Here is a 14468-nt window from a genome sequence, read left to right on the forward strand (position 1 = left end):
TGGTTATGCAAAATATTGTGGAAGAAATAGATTGTAATGTAATTAGAGATTGAAGATATCGAATGAAAAAAACAAAAGGGTTAAAAACTAATTAAATATTCATGACGCATGAAATTTGATTGATCGGGTTTGACTCAAATTTTTTCTTTTTATTCTCTTTTCAGCCTCTGAAGTAGAATGTTTGATGAGAATGAAAACACACCCATCGATAAATCTACAAAGATGAATTGTATATTTTCCTGATCTAGATTATTAGATAGTGTTGCTGATTTTATTGTTATAGTCAACTACAATGTTGTGGTGTAGACATCTGTTTGTAGATTTGACAACAGATATGGATTCTCAAAATGATAAAGTACCTTACTGGACACTAAGATAGGAAAAAACAAATTGTTTGACTTCGGAATTGGTCCAACTTTTTTTTCTCTCTCAGCGATTTGACTTAACCAGCCAAGTCCACTGGAAATTTGTTATTTCCTGGTCCAAATCTAACCAGGGTTTTCTGTTTAATTGTTTTTTTTATCTAGATATTGAGCGAGAGACTATTTATTGGTTTTTCTCTACAAAAGCAATATGATAAATGAAATTTGTATACGGCAAATAAGACCAGAAACTTTATTTCGGCATATGTGCAAGCTCATTTACATTTATCGAATTAAACGTATTGTTAGTCTCAATATGTGGTTTCAACGCAAATGTTTCCTCAAACAGATCTTTTGTTATCATGAACATCACGTCAATCTAGTTTAAAGTATTATCTTTTGTCAGTTATTTTTTAGGATTTCTCAGTTCTGAGCAGATGTTTTATCTTCGTTGATTCTTGCTGTTATCGGAAGCTCAGTTATGTCAAAGTTAAGACACACTTCATGTCACATGACCCAATTGTCGCTAACATCTGCAGAAGATATAACAAAGACAGAATCAAATAAAAGTTTCAAAACTGATCAAACAGAATAATTTAACTCTTTAAATTCCACGAGTGATCGATGAAAGTTTTCTCCAAATGCTTTTGATGAACTTGAAAGCGAAGAAGTGATGATAAGCTGGGTTTATAGTTGTTGTCACCAAATTTTCAGAAAAAGAACAGTAAAAATGCAAAGCTGGTAGTAACATAAAGTTTATACAGATCCTAGGGTTAGAAGCTTCAAGAGTGTCTAGGGGAAATCCTTTCTTTCGGTTTACAAGAGGCTATGGTAATTTCATTAAAACAGCCACCTAAAATTTTAAAGGGAGGAAGTTTCTAAAGAGACTGTCGTGCTGTGTCGGTGGTGGAGTATAACAAGGTAATTTTGGTTTTATCAACTGAGTTGATAACGTAAATTGGCCACCGTAAAGAGTTTAAAAGCTGAAGTTTCAAGCGTTAGCCCTTCGTCAGATTAAAATTTGAATTTACCTCAGCGAATGTACACCACAAGGAAATCTGCGACACCAACATTTTCTAAAGCAAAAGACAACAGTAGAAAAAATAAATAGGCACTACACAGTTATACATGTGGAAGGGTATTTGAATATGAAACTAAACTTCTAGGCTTCAAAAAAAATTTAATATAATGTTCAAGGTATTCTTGGATCGTATCAGCTTTGCTTCTTTGCGCTCTGTGATTCGTTCAGAAAACTCTTGTCATCCCCGTAGCCAATCAGATGCGAAGTTTAAATCAACAACAACCTGGTCACTTGCGTCAATTTTCCCACCCTTATTACTTTGAGTTCTCATTGGCTCCTTGTGCATTTACCTAAGTTCTGATTGGCTATTGTGGTCCATTTCGTTACGGTGCCACTTTACTCACTTTCCCACTCGATTTTCTTACCCTGAACATTCCAGTTGGTTTTGGTTTGAAGTCTGCTGTATATGAAAGATGTAATCGGGAGGCTTTCTTCGTAAGGGCAGTGGTGCTGGGTTATAGAAAGCCATCCGTAGTCTCCACCACAATGGGAGTAGGGCCCGCTGATATGAAATCTTCGTCCCGATGCCCCAGCAATAGAGAAGTACTGAGGCAGATTGCTTTTCAAGTCAGTCCATGGTGAAGAAATGACTCGATCTTTGGTAAACCAGTTTTCGTTGTTGCTGTTTGAGGCGTCAAACATAATTGATAACAGTTCCCTCCCATCTTTGTAAAGAGCAACGCGAGCCTAGGGAAAATGAATGATGAAACGTATGCAAAGATTGGATATCTAATCGATCGATCGAATATCTGGTCAACCGGCTGACTGTAATTGACAGATTAACTTGCTGAATGCATGACTGCCCCATCATGCTTGGTGGCCACGTCTGTTTGTGCTTCATCCTCTTCATCCTATTCTGAACTCTTGTTTTCTCTGGGAGTACAACAACTCAGTTTTTTTAGCAGCACTAGGGTGCTTTTACATCTTTTACATCTACATCCAAAATGAGGCACGCTGAAGGTCTCTCGGCAGCGAAATTTCTCGAAATGATTATTTCAAAAATTGCCTGAGTAACTAAACGACCGACGAGCGACGAACGGACAAGCTTACTGACTGACTTACTCAAGAGGGGACAGAAGGAAGGAGAAATGGAAGCATAGACGAGGACCAGACAAATGGGCTGACTAACAGAGGGACTGACTGATTTACAGACAGACGAACGAGTGAAGGTACCAAGACCAGACAAATGGGCTGACTAACAGAGGGACTGACTCATTTACAGACAGACGAACGAGCTAAGGTACCAAGAGTCTGAATGATGTACCCACAGATCAACTAACTGACGGACCACGGACTAAGTGAACAATCGAGTGACTGAGTGACTGACTGACTGATGAACCTACTGACCGACCGACCGCCGGACGGGTGTATCAAAAGACTGATTGTGGAACTGGATCATAAAACATTTAAGAGCCATGCACTGACCGTGAATATCGAGAATCCGCCGACAGTTGCAAAATTTCGTAATTCATTTTATTTTTGCTAAAGGACCCTTTGAATAGACCTTTTTCGAAAATTATATCAAAAAGTTCTATCGCGGTTTTTTTTCTCCGAAAAATCGAAAAGTTCAAAATACGCCTAAGTGGCCGTTGATCCTCCTAAAGCGATGAAAAAATTATGCAGCTTTGGCAACTCGCGGTACGCTACAACGCGACGTAATCCCACTTTTAAATTTTGTGTGCTAGCATATGTTCCTTTCATCTCTTAGAAAATGTTAATTTCTTGCTATGTTGTTACGTTTAAGTCTGAATGATGACCTGTTGAAATTAAGCACAACGCGTCTCTTTCGCGGAGATAAAACAGAGGTCAACCGTCAGTGGCCTATAGACAGGTCTGCCATATATACTAACAAATCATCATGTACGTCATCTTAAAGCTTTATCCTTGCATTTTGATTCCTCCAACTCTCTATTTTGGTCCACTATAAGCGGCCGTCCCGGTGTTAAAGAGTTTGGGCTATTTTGTCAAAAATGCAATGCGAACCGCTGAACAGCTGTCACGACCCATTTAAAGGCCTTTAAAAAGGTGTTGTATGATATATTTACAAATCAAAATACATATCTTTTTTAAGCTTTATCCATATAGTCTAATTCCTCCAGGTTTCTTTCTTGGCCCGCGATACGCAGCACGTCCAGCTTTCAAAGAGCTCGGGCTAAAATGACAAAAAATGTAATGCGATCTGTCACGCCAGATGTCGTGTATTTAGTAAATTCCATTCCTGCCAAGCTAAATGATTGGCCTTGACTACTTGCAGGACAGCTGTTCAACGGATTGCATTACATTTTTTCTCATTTTTAGCCCGAACTCTTCGAAAGCTGGACGCGCCGCCTATAGCGGGCCAGGAAAGAAGCTTTGAGGAATTAAACTACAGGATAAGACTTTAAGATGAAATCTATTTTGGTTTGTAAAGATATCATACAACACCTTTTTTAAAAAGGCCTTTAAATGGGTCGTGACAGCTGTTCAGCGATTTGCACTGCATTTCTGTCAAAATGACCCAAACTCTTTTACACCTGGACGTGCCGCTTATAACGGGCCACGATAGAGAATTGAAGGAATTAAAATACAAGAATGAAGCTTTAATATGATGTATATTATGATTTTTAGGCATATATGGCAGACCTGTTCATAGGCCACTGAAGTTGACCTTTACATTACCTCCGCGAAAGAGACGCGAAGGACTTTATTTCAACTGGTCACTATTCAGTCTCAAAGGTAACAACATAGCAAGAAATTAATTTTTTCTAAGATATGATAGGACCATCTGCTAGCACACAAAATTTAAAAGCGGGATTGCGTCGCATCGTTGCGTACGAAGTTGCCGAAGTTGCATAATTTTTCATTGCTTTAAGGGGGGGGGGGGAACAACGGCCATTCAGGCGTATTTTGAACTTTTCTATTTTTCGGAGGAAAGAAAGCACGATAGAACTTTTTGATATCATTTCCGAAAAAGGTTCATTAAAAGGGTCCTTTAGAAAAAATAAAACGAATTACTAAATTTTGCAACTGTCGGCGGATTCTCGATATTTACGGTCAATGGCCATGGCTCTTAAGAACTTTTTAAAAATTTATTTCATTTCACATGACCCTAGTCAAACCGCGCCCTCCGACACACACAGTTAGAAAAAAACACAGTCAAACGTACCTTCTTAGGACCAAAAGTTTGCCATTTGTTCACCAGGCGGTTCTTGTAATGATTTTTAAACGAAGAGTTTAAGTTTAAGGATTCAATTTGCTTTTCGAATAAGGCGTCTGAGGCGGACCACAAATGATAAACATCAGATCCTATACCAGACACCGCTTTGAATACCATAGTCCATCCTAGTTTTTAACAAATAATCAACAGAGAGAAAGAGAAAGAGAAAGAAAAAATGAAAAATAAGAGAAAGAGATATGACTTGCTTTGTATGAAATGCATGTAAAGGAATTTATGTCATTTCATATTAATTTCCGATAAACAGAAGAAGAATTTCGTTTATGGCACTATATCAACCTTTGCATGTTGCTATGGTTTGAATTCTTCAGAAAAAAAACGGAAAAGCCAGACGGAAGAAATGAAACTACGAAAGCTGGTTTTTTGCTTTGTTTTATCATTCCTTGTTTTTCGATTTTTTTTTTACAAGCCTTAACTTGATGTACTCTAATCAGTTTTACTAATTCGCTTTTTAAGCACATCGTTTGCTGATAATTTAATCGTACTTACCTCCCTCCCAGTGTTCTTGATCACAATAAACGTAGAACACGCTGCCATTATGTTGATCCTGAATCGTGTATATCCCACTTTCGCTCACTCCAACATCACGAAGCTCGGCACAACTCTTGTAAACTGATTAACAAAAGAAAATTAAAAAGTTCCTTCAGTAAAAAACACGTACTGAGGAAAATCGTTGGTGTTGTGATGAAAAAGCTCCTCGTAGGTCTCAAACAGACAACGTCATTAGTTGCATTTTGTTTTTGACCGATAAGTATTGTTTATAGTTTTCTCTCAATCTCAGGGAGAGAGGGATTCTGAATCAGATAATGTTTCCGCTCAGGAAACGATCCAATAAGTTCCTTCGGATACATACTTTAGGTATTATGCAACATTAATTAATCTAATATAGCCTTATCATTTTAATACGGAGGAAAATATTCAGAGGCAACTAAGATCAACATCTCGTAGTCAATTATTGCAATAATCCTCAAGAAAAGACATAAAACCTTACATTCATCGCAATGGTTTCCCTTAACGCTTCTCACGCAGGCGCACTTGTATTCGTGTTTCTGGTGATCTGGTACGCAGGTCCCACCGTTCTTACATGGATTATGTTCACAAGGGGCCTGAAACGAGTATGAACGAAGCAATTTACTTTACTTGAAACGAAGTATGAAATTTATTGACAAAGACAATACTCAGGACATTAAAAAAAACCTTTCAGGTGAAAACCTCATCAAAAACTGGCACTTTTCTTTCGACACTGGAGGATCCTATGACTACAATGTTTATGATAAAGTATACGATGAATAAACAATTAAACTCATCTTAAGCTTTAATTGGGTACACGACAGACAAAGAAGTAGGAATCTGCATGTTTGCGTAAAGTTTACAAGTCTGCTAAAAGCTCTTTCGTGTCCTCTCCTTCACTGACCGTAATCTATATAAAACTGCTCAATATTTTGAATGATAATAGTGAAAAAAGAGAAAATTCAAACGGCAAACATCAAGAATTTTCTTTTTCTCGTGATGATTACAATATCAAGGTTATCTCGGTTCAAGTGAGAGGACAATCTGGGCTTTAAACTGAGCTCACGGCTTCGATTCTGATCGACTCATTTGTTCAAGGACTTGGTTATTATGTAATCTTTTAAGTTAATACTTTCCGATCTACTTAAAGGCTTCGCACCTGTTGGCAAAAAGAAAATAACGCTGAAAGGGTTGAGATCTTGCGAAACTAAACATGAAATGACAACGAATTTGTCTGAGGTCGCATGGCAAGAAAAAGAGCCCAAACTGCAATGCAAACTTTAAGAGTAAATGTCAGTAAAAATCAAAGAAATCGCGGACACAGCTTAAAATTCAATTTCGCTCATACTTTGTCCATTGGTAGGCTTTAGTCCCATACATATGACAGCAATGTCCGTTTGTTAAAATTCTCGCTTGTATCGGAGAAATCTACTTGAAACGGTTTACAATATTTTCTTGAACAAAACCTTTGAAATTGTCATAATTCGTGGCGCTGTCGAGTCAGTTCATCGTAAGTTTTAAATTAGTTTCACACTAATCCTATTCATCTGATGCTTCTGCAATTGATTGGCAGCACAACCAACTCATAACCTTCCCTTAAAAATAAAATATGATTTTTTTTTCAAAAGAACCTACAGCTGCTCTGAAATAGATTCGTTGATACTTCAAGCAAACGTGCCAAAAATGCCCGTGGTACGCAATGAAGTCGACCAGGAAATCTCCTGAGCTATGTTTAAGGATAGCTTCAACTTTCTACCGTTTTATTTCCCTGGGATCTTTTGTATCTGTACAACAACACATTCCTGACGTAAGCCAAGTTTCAATATCCGCCATTTTTAAGAAACACTTAACATGTTTGCAGTTAAAAGTTTCCAACGTGAAGCTCCTCCAAATTGTGAAGCGAAACAAAATCAATGGAAAAAGTTAAATATGCACCAGAGCAAAATGTAGAGGTACACGTAACAGAAATGGGTCGAGAAACGTTTACAAAATCTGCTGTGACTCACCTCTTGATCTCGTCTTTTTAAAAGTGTTTGGCTCGTCATGACTTGTTAGTTTGTTTCGTGCTAAATTCTGCTTTCTCCTTTTCACAAGCGACCTTTGCTAAGTAAGTCGGCTTCATGTTGGTGACATTTTCTATCAGAACACTTTTCGGTGTTGCGCTGGTAGACATGAAAAGACCTGAACCATTGCAACAATCGAGGACCGTTCAACGCGGTTCGATCACTTGACTGATCTGTCACGCAATTGAATAACAGGCATCATCGAAGCCGTGACTGCACTCTTTTTAATGTTAGGAGAAGTAATCTTAAAAAGACCCACATATTAACTGCGTACAAAGAATGAACCCAAATTTTTTTTAAACATAGTGACATTCTAAAGTTGAATTTTACAGTCCCAAAAATTTGCTTTTTGCTTGACCTGCTCAGGTAGGCTACCTATCTCTCGACAAGCAACAAGAATATCACGTAATGAGCAACATATTGCCAATTTTAAATCATAGACGTTGGACACGTAGTTGGGACTTTTGGAAGTTTGAATTTGAACAAAAATAAATCACCATAAAGCAACTTCCTTTCCATGTAAACCCATTTATTTTCTTACTTTAACAGTGTACCATAAAAGCCCACATTTTAACGTCAGCCGTCACCGTGCCTTTTCCATTTTTCGAACATTCTTGGTGGTGTAGCTCCTGATCTGACATTAGTGAGGTCACTTAAGGTTATAAACTGGAAATAAATTATAGCTCGTGTAGGGAGAATTATATTGCTTGATACTATTAGCGTTTGAATGATATTCAACTGCTTGATATGCTGAAACTAATAACGTTTGAATAGCTTATATAAACCAGCCAAATTTGTTTTGATTCTATATAAAAAAGCAAGTCGAATAAAAGAAATTGACTGCCAAGCATCGTATTTTGCACGGATGACGATTTTCCGTGTTCTCGCCGGTGAAATACACTTCATCCGTGTTCCAACTTCCCATCTATAAGTTCCGAACACGGGTGAAAGTGGACACGGCCGGGTGCAAAACTCTGTCCCAACCGTTCAACCATCCCGCGTGGGGGTAATGGCTGGCACCTTTGGGCACAAAAATTTATCAAAACAAACAGAAATGTGAATAAAGACTCTTCTCATCAAGCGCCGTAGCTTGCACTGGTTTCCAGCAATTTCCAGTACCTAAAGTTTGAACACTGTTTGAATAAGTTTCAATACTGCTGTCTTTTTATTAGTTGATATTAACGTAGATTATGCTGTAAACGATATTCACTACTTGGTGGTCGTTTACTGTGACAGTAAATTACAATGCAATACGGTAACCTGAAAACACCCTTAGTGTACTGGATAGATTAGATTCTCACGGAGACTTTTTCATCAACAAAATTAAAGCTAGAGATAGCTTTATTAGGGAGTAAAATCATTGCAGCCCCCGGGCCGGCTGAAATACGACTTACTTTACAATGGAAATAAATTATCACTTACTCTAAGATAACTACAATAAAAGCTACAAAGTGTAATCTACAATAAAATACAATAAGAGAAGTATCAAAAACTAAAATACAAATAATTAAGATAGCTACTAATAATTAAAACTGTTCGCCATGATAAATGTGTTTTTGAACCTATTTGTCTTACAAATCGGTAGCTTGAAGTATCTCTGGCTGCGGGTGCGATAGGTGGACTCGTTGCGTGGAGGCAGTAGATCAGGGAGCTTGTGGTTTTCGTCCCTTACAATCTGATCAAATTGAGCATCACACAAGATCTCCCTCCTCTCGTACAGTGACGCAACGTCAAGAGCTACTAGAGCCTCAGCGTAGGATAAGTCAGGTTGAATCATCCGCAACCGGCGCGTTTTTGCAACCTTTCCATTTCATTGGACAGATATTGCGGCAAAGAATGATGAAAAACTGGGCACGCATATTCTAATACAGGGCGTATACATGTCGTATAGAAAAGTAGCATATCCTCAGATGGAACTTTAGCGCGTTTTAGCTGTTTTAGGAAGTACAGACGCTTCGCAGCCTTTTTGCATATAGATTCTACATGTGCGTTCCACCTGAGGTTGTCCGAGACTATCACTCCTACCAACCTTGCAGATGAAACAACTTCGATTTGCTTGTCATTGATAGTAATATGATCAAACAGACTACCTAATCTGGAGAATAATATTCTCAGTTCTTTACATTTAGACTCATTGAATTGGAAACCATCAACTTCAGACTGTCTTACAAGTTCATTTACACGTAATTGCATGTAGCTAGACTCATTCTTCAATACTGATTCGGCAAGAGTGGTGTCATCAACGTATTTCCAAATAGTTGTGTCTGCTACAGAAAGATTATTTATCATGATAAGCTAGTCTTCATCAGAAAATAAGGAAGAGATATTATGGAAGTATTATTTAGAAGATCGCCTTAATTTTTTTTAGCACGTGCGCAAATAGTTTTTTCAGAACCTCGCTTATTTGTTCCTTTGGAATTTCATAAAAGATTGCTATAATAACCCTTGCCATGACAAGAACATGGACGTCATTTGTTCTACAGTGTCTGGGAAGTTTTGAAACACTACTGACGCTTGAACAGGCAAAGCGTGGTACTACGAAAACATCAGAGAGTACTCCTTGCTAAAATAAATAATAAATAGATAAATAAATAAGCTCAATTTCCGTGTCACATCCAATAATCTTCAACTGTTTTTTTCATGGCATGTAATATTCCTGTTGCAAGATACGAGTGGGAGTCCCTGACAAGATTGATTTTCCCATCTTGGATCAGGTCCACATTCTCCCGACCATCACTAAAAACGTACAAGCCGTGCTGGAGAAAGGTTTATTGTTTTAATGACGCGATGTTATGAGAATATTTTCTGAAAAGTTCTCAGAGAAAATCATGTGAAATTGACAGCTCCAGAATTCACACTTCACAGTGTCACGCAAGCAGACGAAAAGAACTGTTACTGGAGTAGGATACGTACGATTACTAGTTCATTCAGATAAACCTTACAGACATAACTAAATGAATAAAACTTGGACATATCCTGCTTTTTAAAATATTAATAAGTTTTAAATCAGCGAACTTCCTCATGCTAGTGATACTGATCTTTGAACACAAAGAGCTTACGACAAAGCTCGTAAGAACGTGCACGTGCTTAATACTAAAAAATATGTTATAACGTGTAATAAAAGAATGAAAATCGTAATCTTTACAATTTATGATTTAATTATGACCCACCCCTTCCAACCCGAAAATGCGCAGTAAGACATCCCCAACTACTCATAACTACGATGATGCACAATTCATCATTAATTAACCGTCCCTTCTAACCCAATTTATATATAAAATATGTTATACTAAAGAAATCCCTAGCTACTATAACTATTATAATGTTCAAATATCGGCAGCTCTGTCATCAAACATGTGTTCCGACAGTTTGCCGACGGATAAAGCGGATTCATGCTGACGTGATTGTTCACATTTTTGCTCATTTGCATACGGCTTTGCGTAAAGAAGGAAGCATATTAGATACAAATTGACTTCAGGCAGCTAAAGAGCTAGAAAACCTCAGTACATGGTGAAATTTTTAGCTCTTTGGGTGTAATTTTCAAGGAGAAATAGTCCATCAAAAACTGCAAAATTTCTGGGTGGCAAAAGCGCTAATGAGCCCATACATTCTATGTAAAATTTTGAGTTTTTAAACCCGTGTTGCACAAAAAGTATTCAATGCATCAGGCTCGTATTCATTGGCCGTGTTAATCGTACTTTGACCTTTCGATATCCAGAACTGCTTTATTTTTAGCTCTATCAGAAACTGAATTGCTTATGCTAATGAGGCAAATATTGTAATCAAGGATTCCCCTATAGACACAGGTTGTTTAACACGCTACATAGTTTAAATTATTTATTATTTGATCAGTGTTTGTCATGGAAAAGCCGGAGTTTTCGTAGATTGTACATTCGGAAAAGTAGAACTAACAACTGAAATACCCAGAAAGAAGATTTGCAACCGAAACCGAAGGTATCAACAGAACGCAACTTTTTGGTACAGCTGTCACCAAATATCTTGTGTAAACAAACTGACAACAAGCAAAAATCTGCCAGAGTCTACAACCGATTTAGTTAACTTTCTAGATAAGAAACAGAAACTAAGTCTTATCTTAAGTTAGCTTATCATGTTTTAACTTCAAATGTACTTTTCGACATGCGATCAATTGTGTCTTAATGGTCAAGTTAGTTGAAACTTCAATATGGCGGCTGCAGCAAATCTCGAAAATAAGCAAACTTCAAACAAGGGTTTCTTCAAAACCAAAAATTATCCCAAGAAATTAAAAGTATATTTAGAACGACTATCCTTAAACTGTATCTGCAATATAGTTATTGGGTTCTTCTTCGCGTACCAGCAAGCGTTTTTGGCAGCTGTTTTAGGGTACCATAGAGCTATTGAAAAACAGCCGCAGGGTGTCATTGAGAAATAAATACATAAAATATTTATAACGAGAACATATCTGCTTTTCATGCCATCAATAAATTGTTCAAGGCCCTAAGTATAATGTTAATGCAAAGGAAAATTCACAGATCATTTTTGACTTACGCTAGCAAGCCATGAATATGACAGAATTTCGATATTTCGAATATCGAAATTCGGCTCGATCCGCACTCGATCGTTTTTATTTAATTAATCTAAAAAAAATAAACATTAGAAAAAACTAACCCTGTTTTGATTACTTTGATACAGGGGTTTATGAATATAGAAAGTATGAGCAAAATCGATTTTTGGCTGTGTCCACTATTTTGATGATCATATCTGATTTTTACTGACAGTGACTATTAACTAGTCTGAGTTAAAAAGAATTAGAAGGAACGAACGAACATCTTCTGAGCTCAGATGATATTTTCTTGGAGGGACTCATTATGGTGTGTAGCCGGTTCCAATATGTAAAAATTCTGTAATATTGCATTTTCAAGATCTTTCAACTATATCTGGGGATTAGACGGTGAGTTGATACAAGTTCAAACCAGTCAAAACCCACTGGTTTGCACGTGGATTATTCTTCCAAAAAATGCCAAATAATTTGTAACAGTCACAAAGATGTTATTTTGCATATCATGACCATATAACAAAAGGGTAAAGTTGGAAGTTAATAAGCCTGCTGGGACATTGTGAATACGAAAGGTCTATGTGAATAATAATAACACGAATTTCTTTTCTGGGTCCATTGGGAGCGTTTACTTTTTGTTTTTACTTTTAGCTAGAAAATGGTATTTTATAAAATGACGGCGATAATGCCTGAGGCGCAAAAGAGGTTGAAAATCGCGAATTGGAAACAATTTCTCGAACCAAAACAAATTGCAATCTTTCAATGGAGACACGAAATAGGGGAATTGCGTAATTTAATTACAGCAGGGTTTGAACGGCTCAGTATTTGCAACTAGTTTGACCGACAGTCACCAGTGGAAAAAAAATCACAATTATCCTCTAACCATATCAAAGGGAAATACGTTATTCTTTTCTTTTTCTTTCTTGTTTCAGTTTGGATGCTTTTCTGCTCTGCCTCAAAATGAAATATTTAACCCTCGGGTCTGTTAATTGCCTTTTGCAATTTTCCCTCAGAGACTCACACGATATATAGCAAATAAACTAATAAATTCTTACCACGAAGCTGTAGTGATGAAAATCCAAACTTGCAGCAAACAAAATCGTCGAATTGAACTTGTCTGTATCGAGGAGGTGACACGAAAATGTCATATTTTCTTCAGGAACAGCTTTGAGATTTATGGAGCGGCATCGATGATTCACGGTGCATGCTTCTATACAATCCTCTGCAGCAACAACAACACGGGATTCGAACGGTGTTGAATTAAGTTTGTGGTTTAAATATGGATAACAGTTGCCGTAAAATAAGACACCACCTAAGGCATCGTCGAGAGAACCTTTCAAACTTGCGTGTTGAGCTGCATTAAGCTGTGTGAGGATTGCAAATACTCCAGATAAGTCGTAGAACATACCGAGAAACATGATGCACACAAACTTAGCAAACATATGTTCATATCATCAATTTCTCCGCTTCTCCACCCAGCTTTTAGTTCCGCGACTCATTTTTTTGCCATCTCCAACTGTTAGAGGAGTCGGGATTTTCCTTTAATTACATTTTTCAAAACATGTTTCACAAAACATAATTACCATAAAGTAAGCAGCTGAAGTTATTGCTCAAAAGTTGGAAAAGAAACAAAGTCATGATATTTCAAGTTCCCAACTGGAATGTCTTGATTTTAAATGGGTTGCAACGAAGTTTAACCTTTAAACAAGGAAATTGATGGTTGCATATGTAGACATCTACATTTATACAGGATAGCCCCTTCAGTGTAGTAAACACTGGTATCAACGGGGGTCCTGTTACCCACCCATCCCACCCTAGGGGAGGACATCCATCACACAGTAATCTCGTGCGTGGGAAATTAACGTCTTCTGCCCCTAACCCTGCAGGAGACGGGACCTCCATTTATTCGTCTCTATCCGAGAAGACTAGAATATCGCTATTCATTTCTTGATGTTATAAAAAGGTAGCATATTCTTCTCAATTATTTTAAGACCCTGAGTGTTGGTCCGGCCGGGGCTCGAACCTTCGACATCCCGCACAAACGTGTTGAATGAATGGAAATGCAAAACAAACGTGTTGAATGATTTATCGGGAGCAAAGCAAAATAAAGGAATCCCACCTTGATATCGACATGGAAAATGTGTCGACTGGTTCGTCAGGAAGTTGAATTTATGCCCATGTGCGTATGCGTACGTTTCGTCAATCAAGTAATTCATCATTTTAATTAAAAAAAGGTAACAAAAATGATAATGATGCCAGAATGAACTTGACGGTGATTGAAAATATCTTCATTTCTGCCATTAATAATTTCTGGACCGTTGAATCTGATAACTCGTGAGATATGAATCGGGTCTAAGATATAGTTGTTAATTACGTCAATTAGGTTCTTTCATTTGCAAATGAGTTTGAGTCAGGGAAATATCACGCTAAATTTGAAATGACTAAACAAGTGAAAAGGGTTTAGCAAACTTCGCAGTACTTTTTTCAAACGAAAAGTTATTTCAACTGTGAAATCGAAAGTTGTTGTACAACACACTCAATCTGTGTAAAAATTTCCAGTTTCTAACAAGGTCCTGGTTAGCTCAAATGGTTAGTGCGCCGGACTGTTGTGATTGTGTTGTGCGGGAGGTAGAGGGTTCGAGCACCGGCCGGACCAGTACTCATGGTCTTAAAATAACTGAGAAGAATTTGCTACCCTTCTATA

General features: G+C 37.5%; 1 protein-coding gene across 1 annotated transcript; it reads right to left on the reverse strand.

Moving 5' to 3' along the window:
• Positions 1-601: 601 nt before the first annotated feature.
• LOC111342514 (uncharacterized) lies at positions 602-13550 on the reverse strand. The gene is made up of 7 exons (XM_088727055.1): positions 12820-13550; positions 5649-5763; positions 5147-5269; positions 4589-4764; positions 1809-2130; positions 1394-1438; positions 602-895 (listed from the first exon to the last, which is right to left on the reverse strand). Exons 1-6 carry the CDS (start codon positions 13204-13206, stop codon positions 1395-1397), a joined length of 1167 nt encoding a protein of 388 aa, XP_088583181.1. The 5' UTR covers positions 13207-13550; the 3' UTR covers positions 602-895; position 1394.
• Positions 13551-14468: the final 918 nt, after the last annotated feature.

Source organism: Stylophora pistillata, chromosome 7 (assembly GCF_964205215.1).
Source record: "Stylophora pistillata chromosome 7, jaStyPist1.2, whole genome shotgun sequence".
Classification (NCBI taxonomy): domain Eukaryota; kingdom Metazoa; phylum Cnidaria; class Anthozoa; order Scleractinia; family Pocilloporidae; genus Stylophora; species Stylophora pistillata.

Bases quoted from the DNA above. Each gene is read 5' to 3' on its own strand.
- LOC111342514 (XM_088727055.1), bottom strand. From the start codon at position 13,206: ATGTTTGCTAAGTTTGTGTGCATCATGTTTCTCGGTATGTTCTACGAC. The intron at 5,764-12,819 runs GTAAGAATTTAT...TACTCGTTTCAG, and splicing joins TTCATCACTACAGCTTCGTG to GCCCCTTGTGAACATAATCC. The intron at 2,131-4,588 runs GTACGTTTGACT...CATTTTCCCTAG, and splicing joins AAACTTTTGGTCCTAAGAAG to GCTCGCGTTGCTCTTTACAA.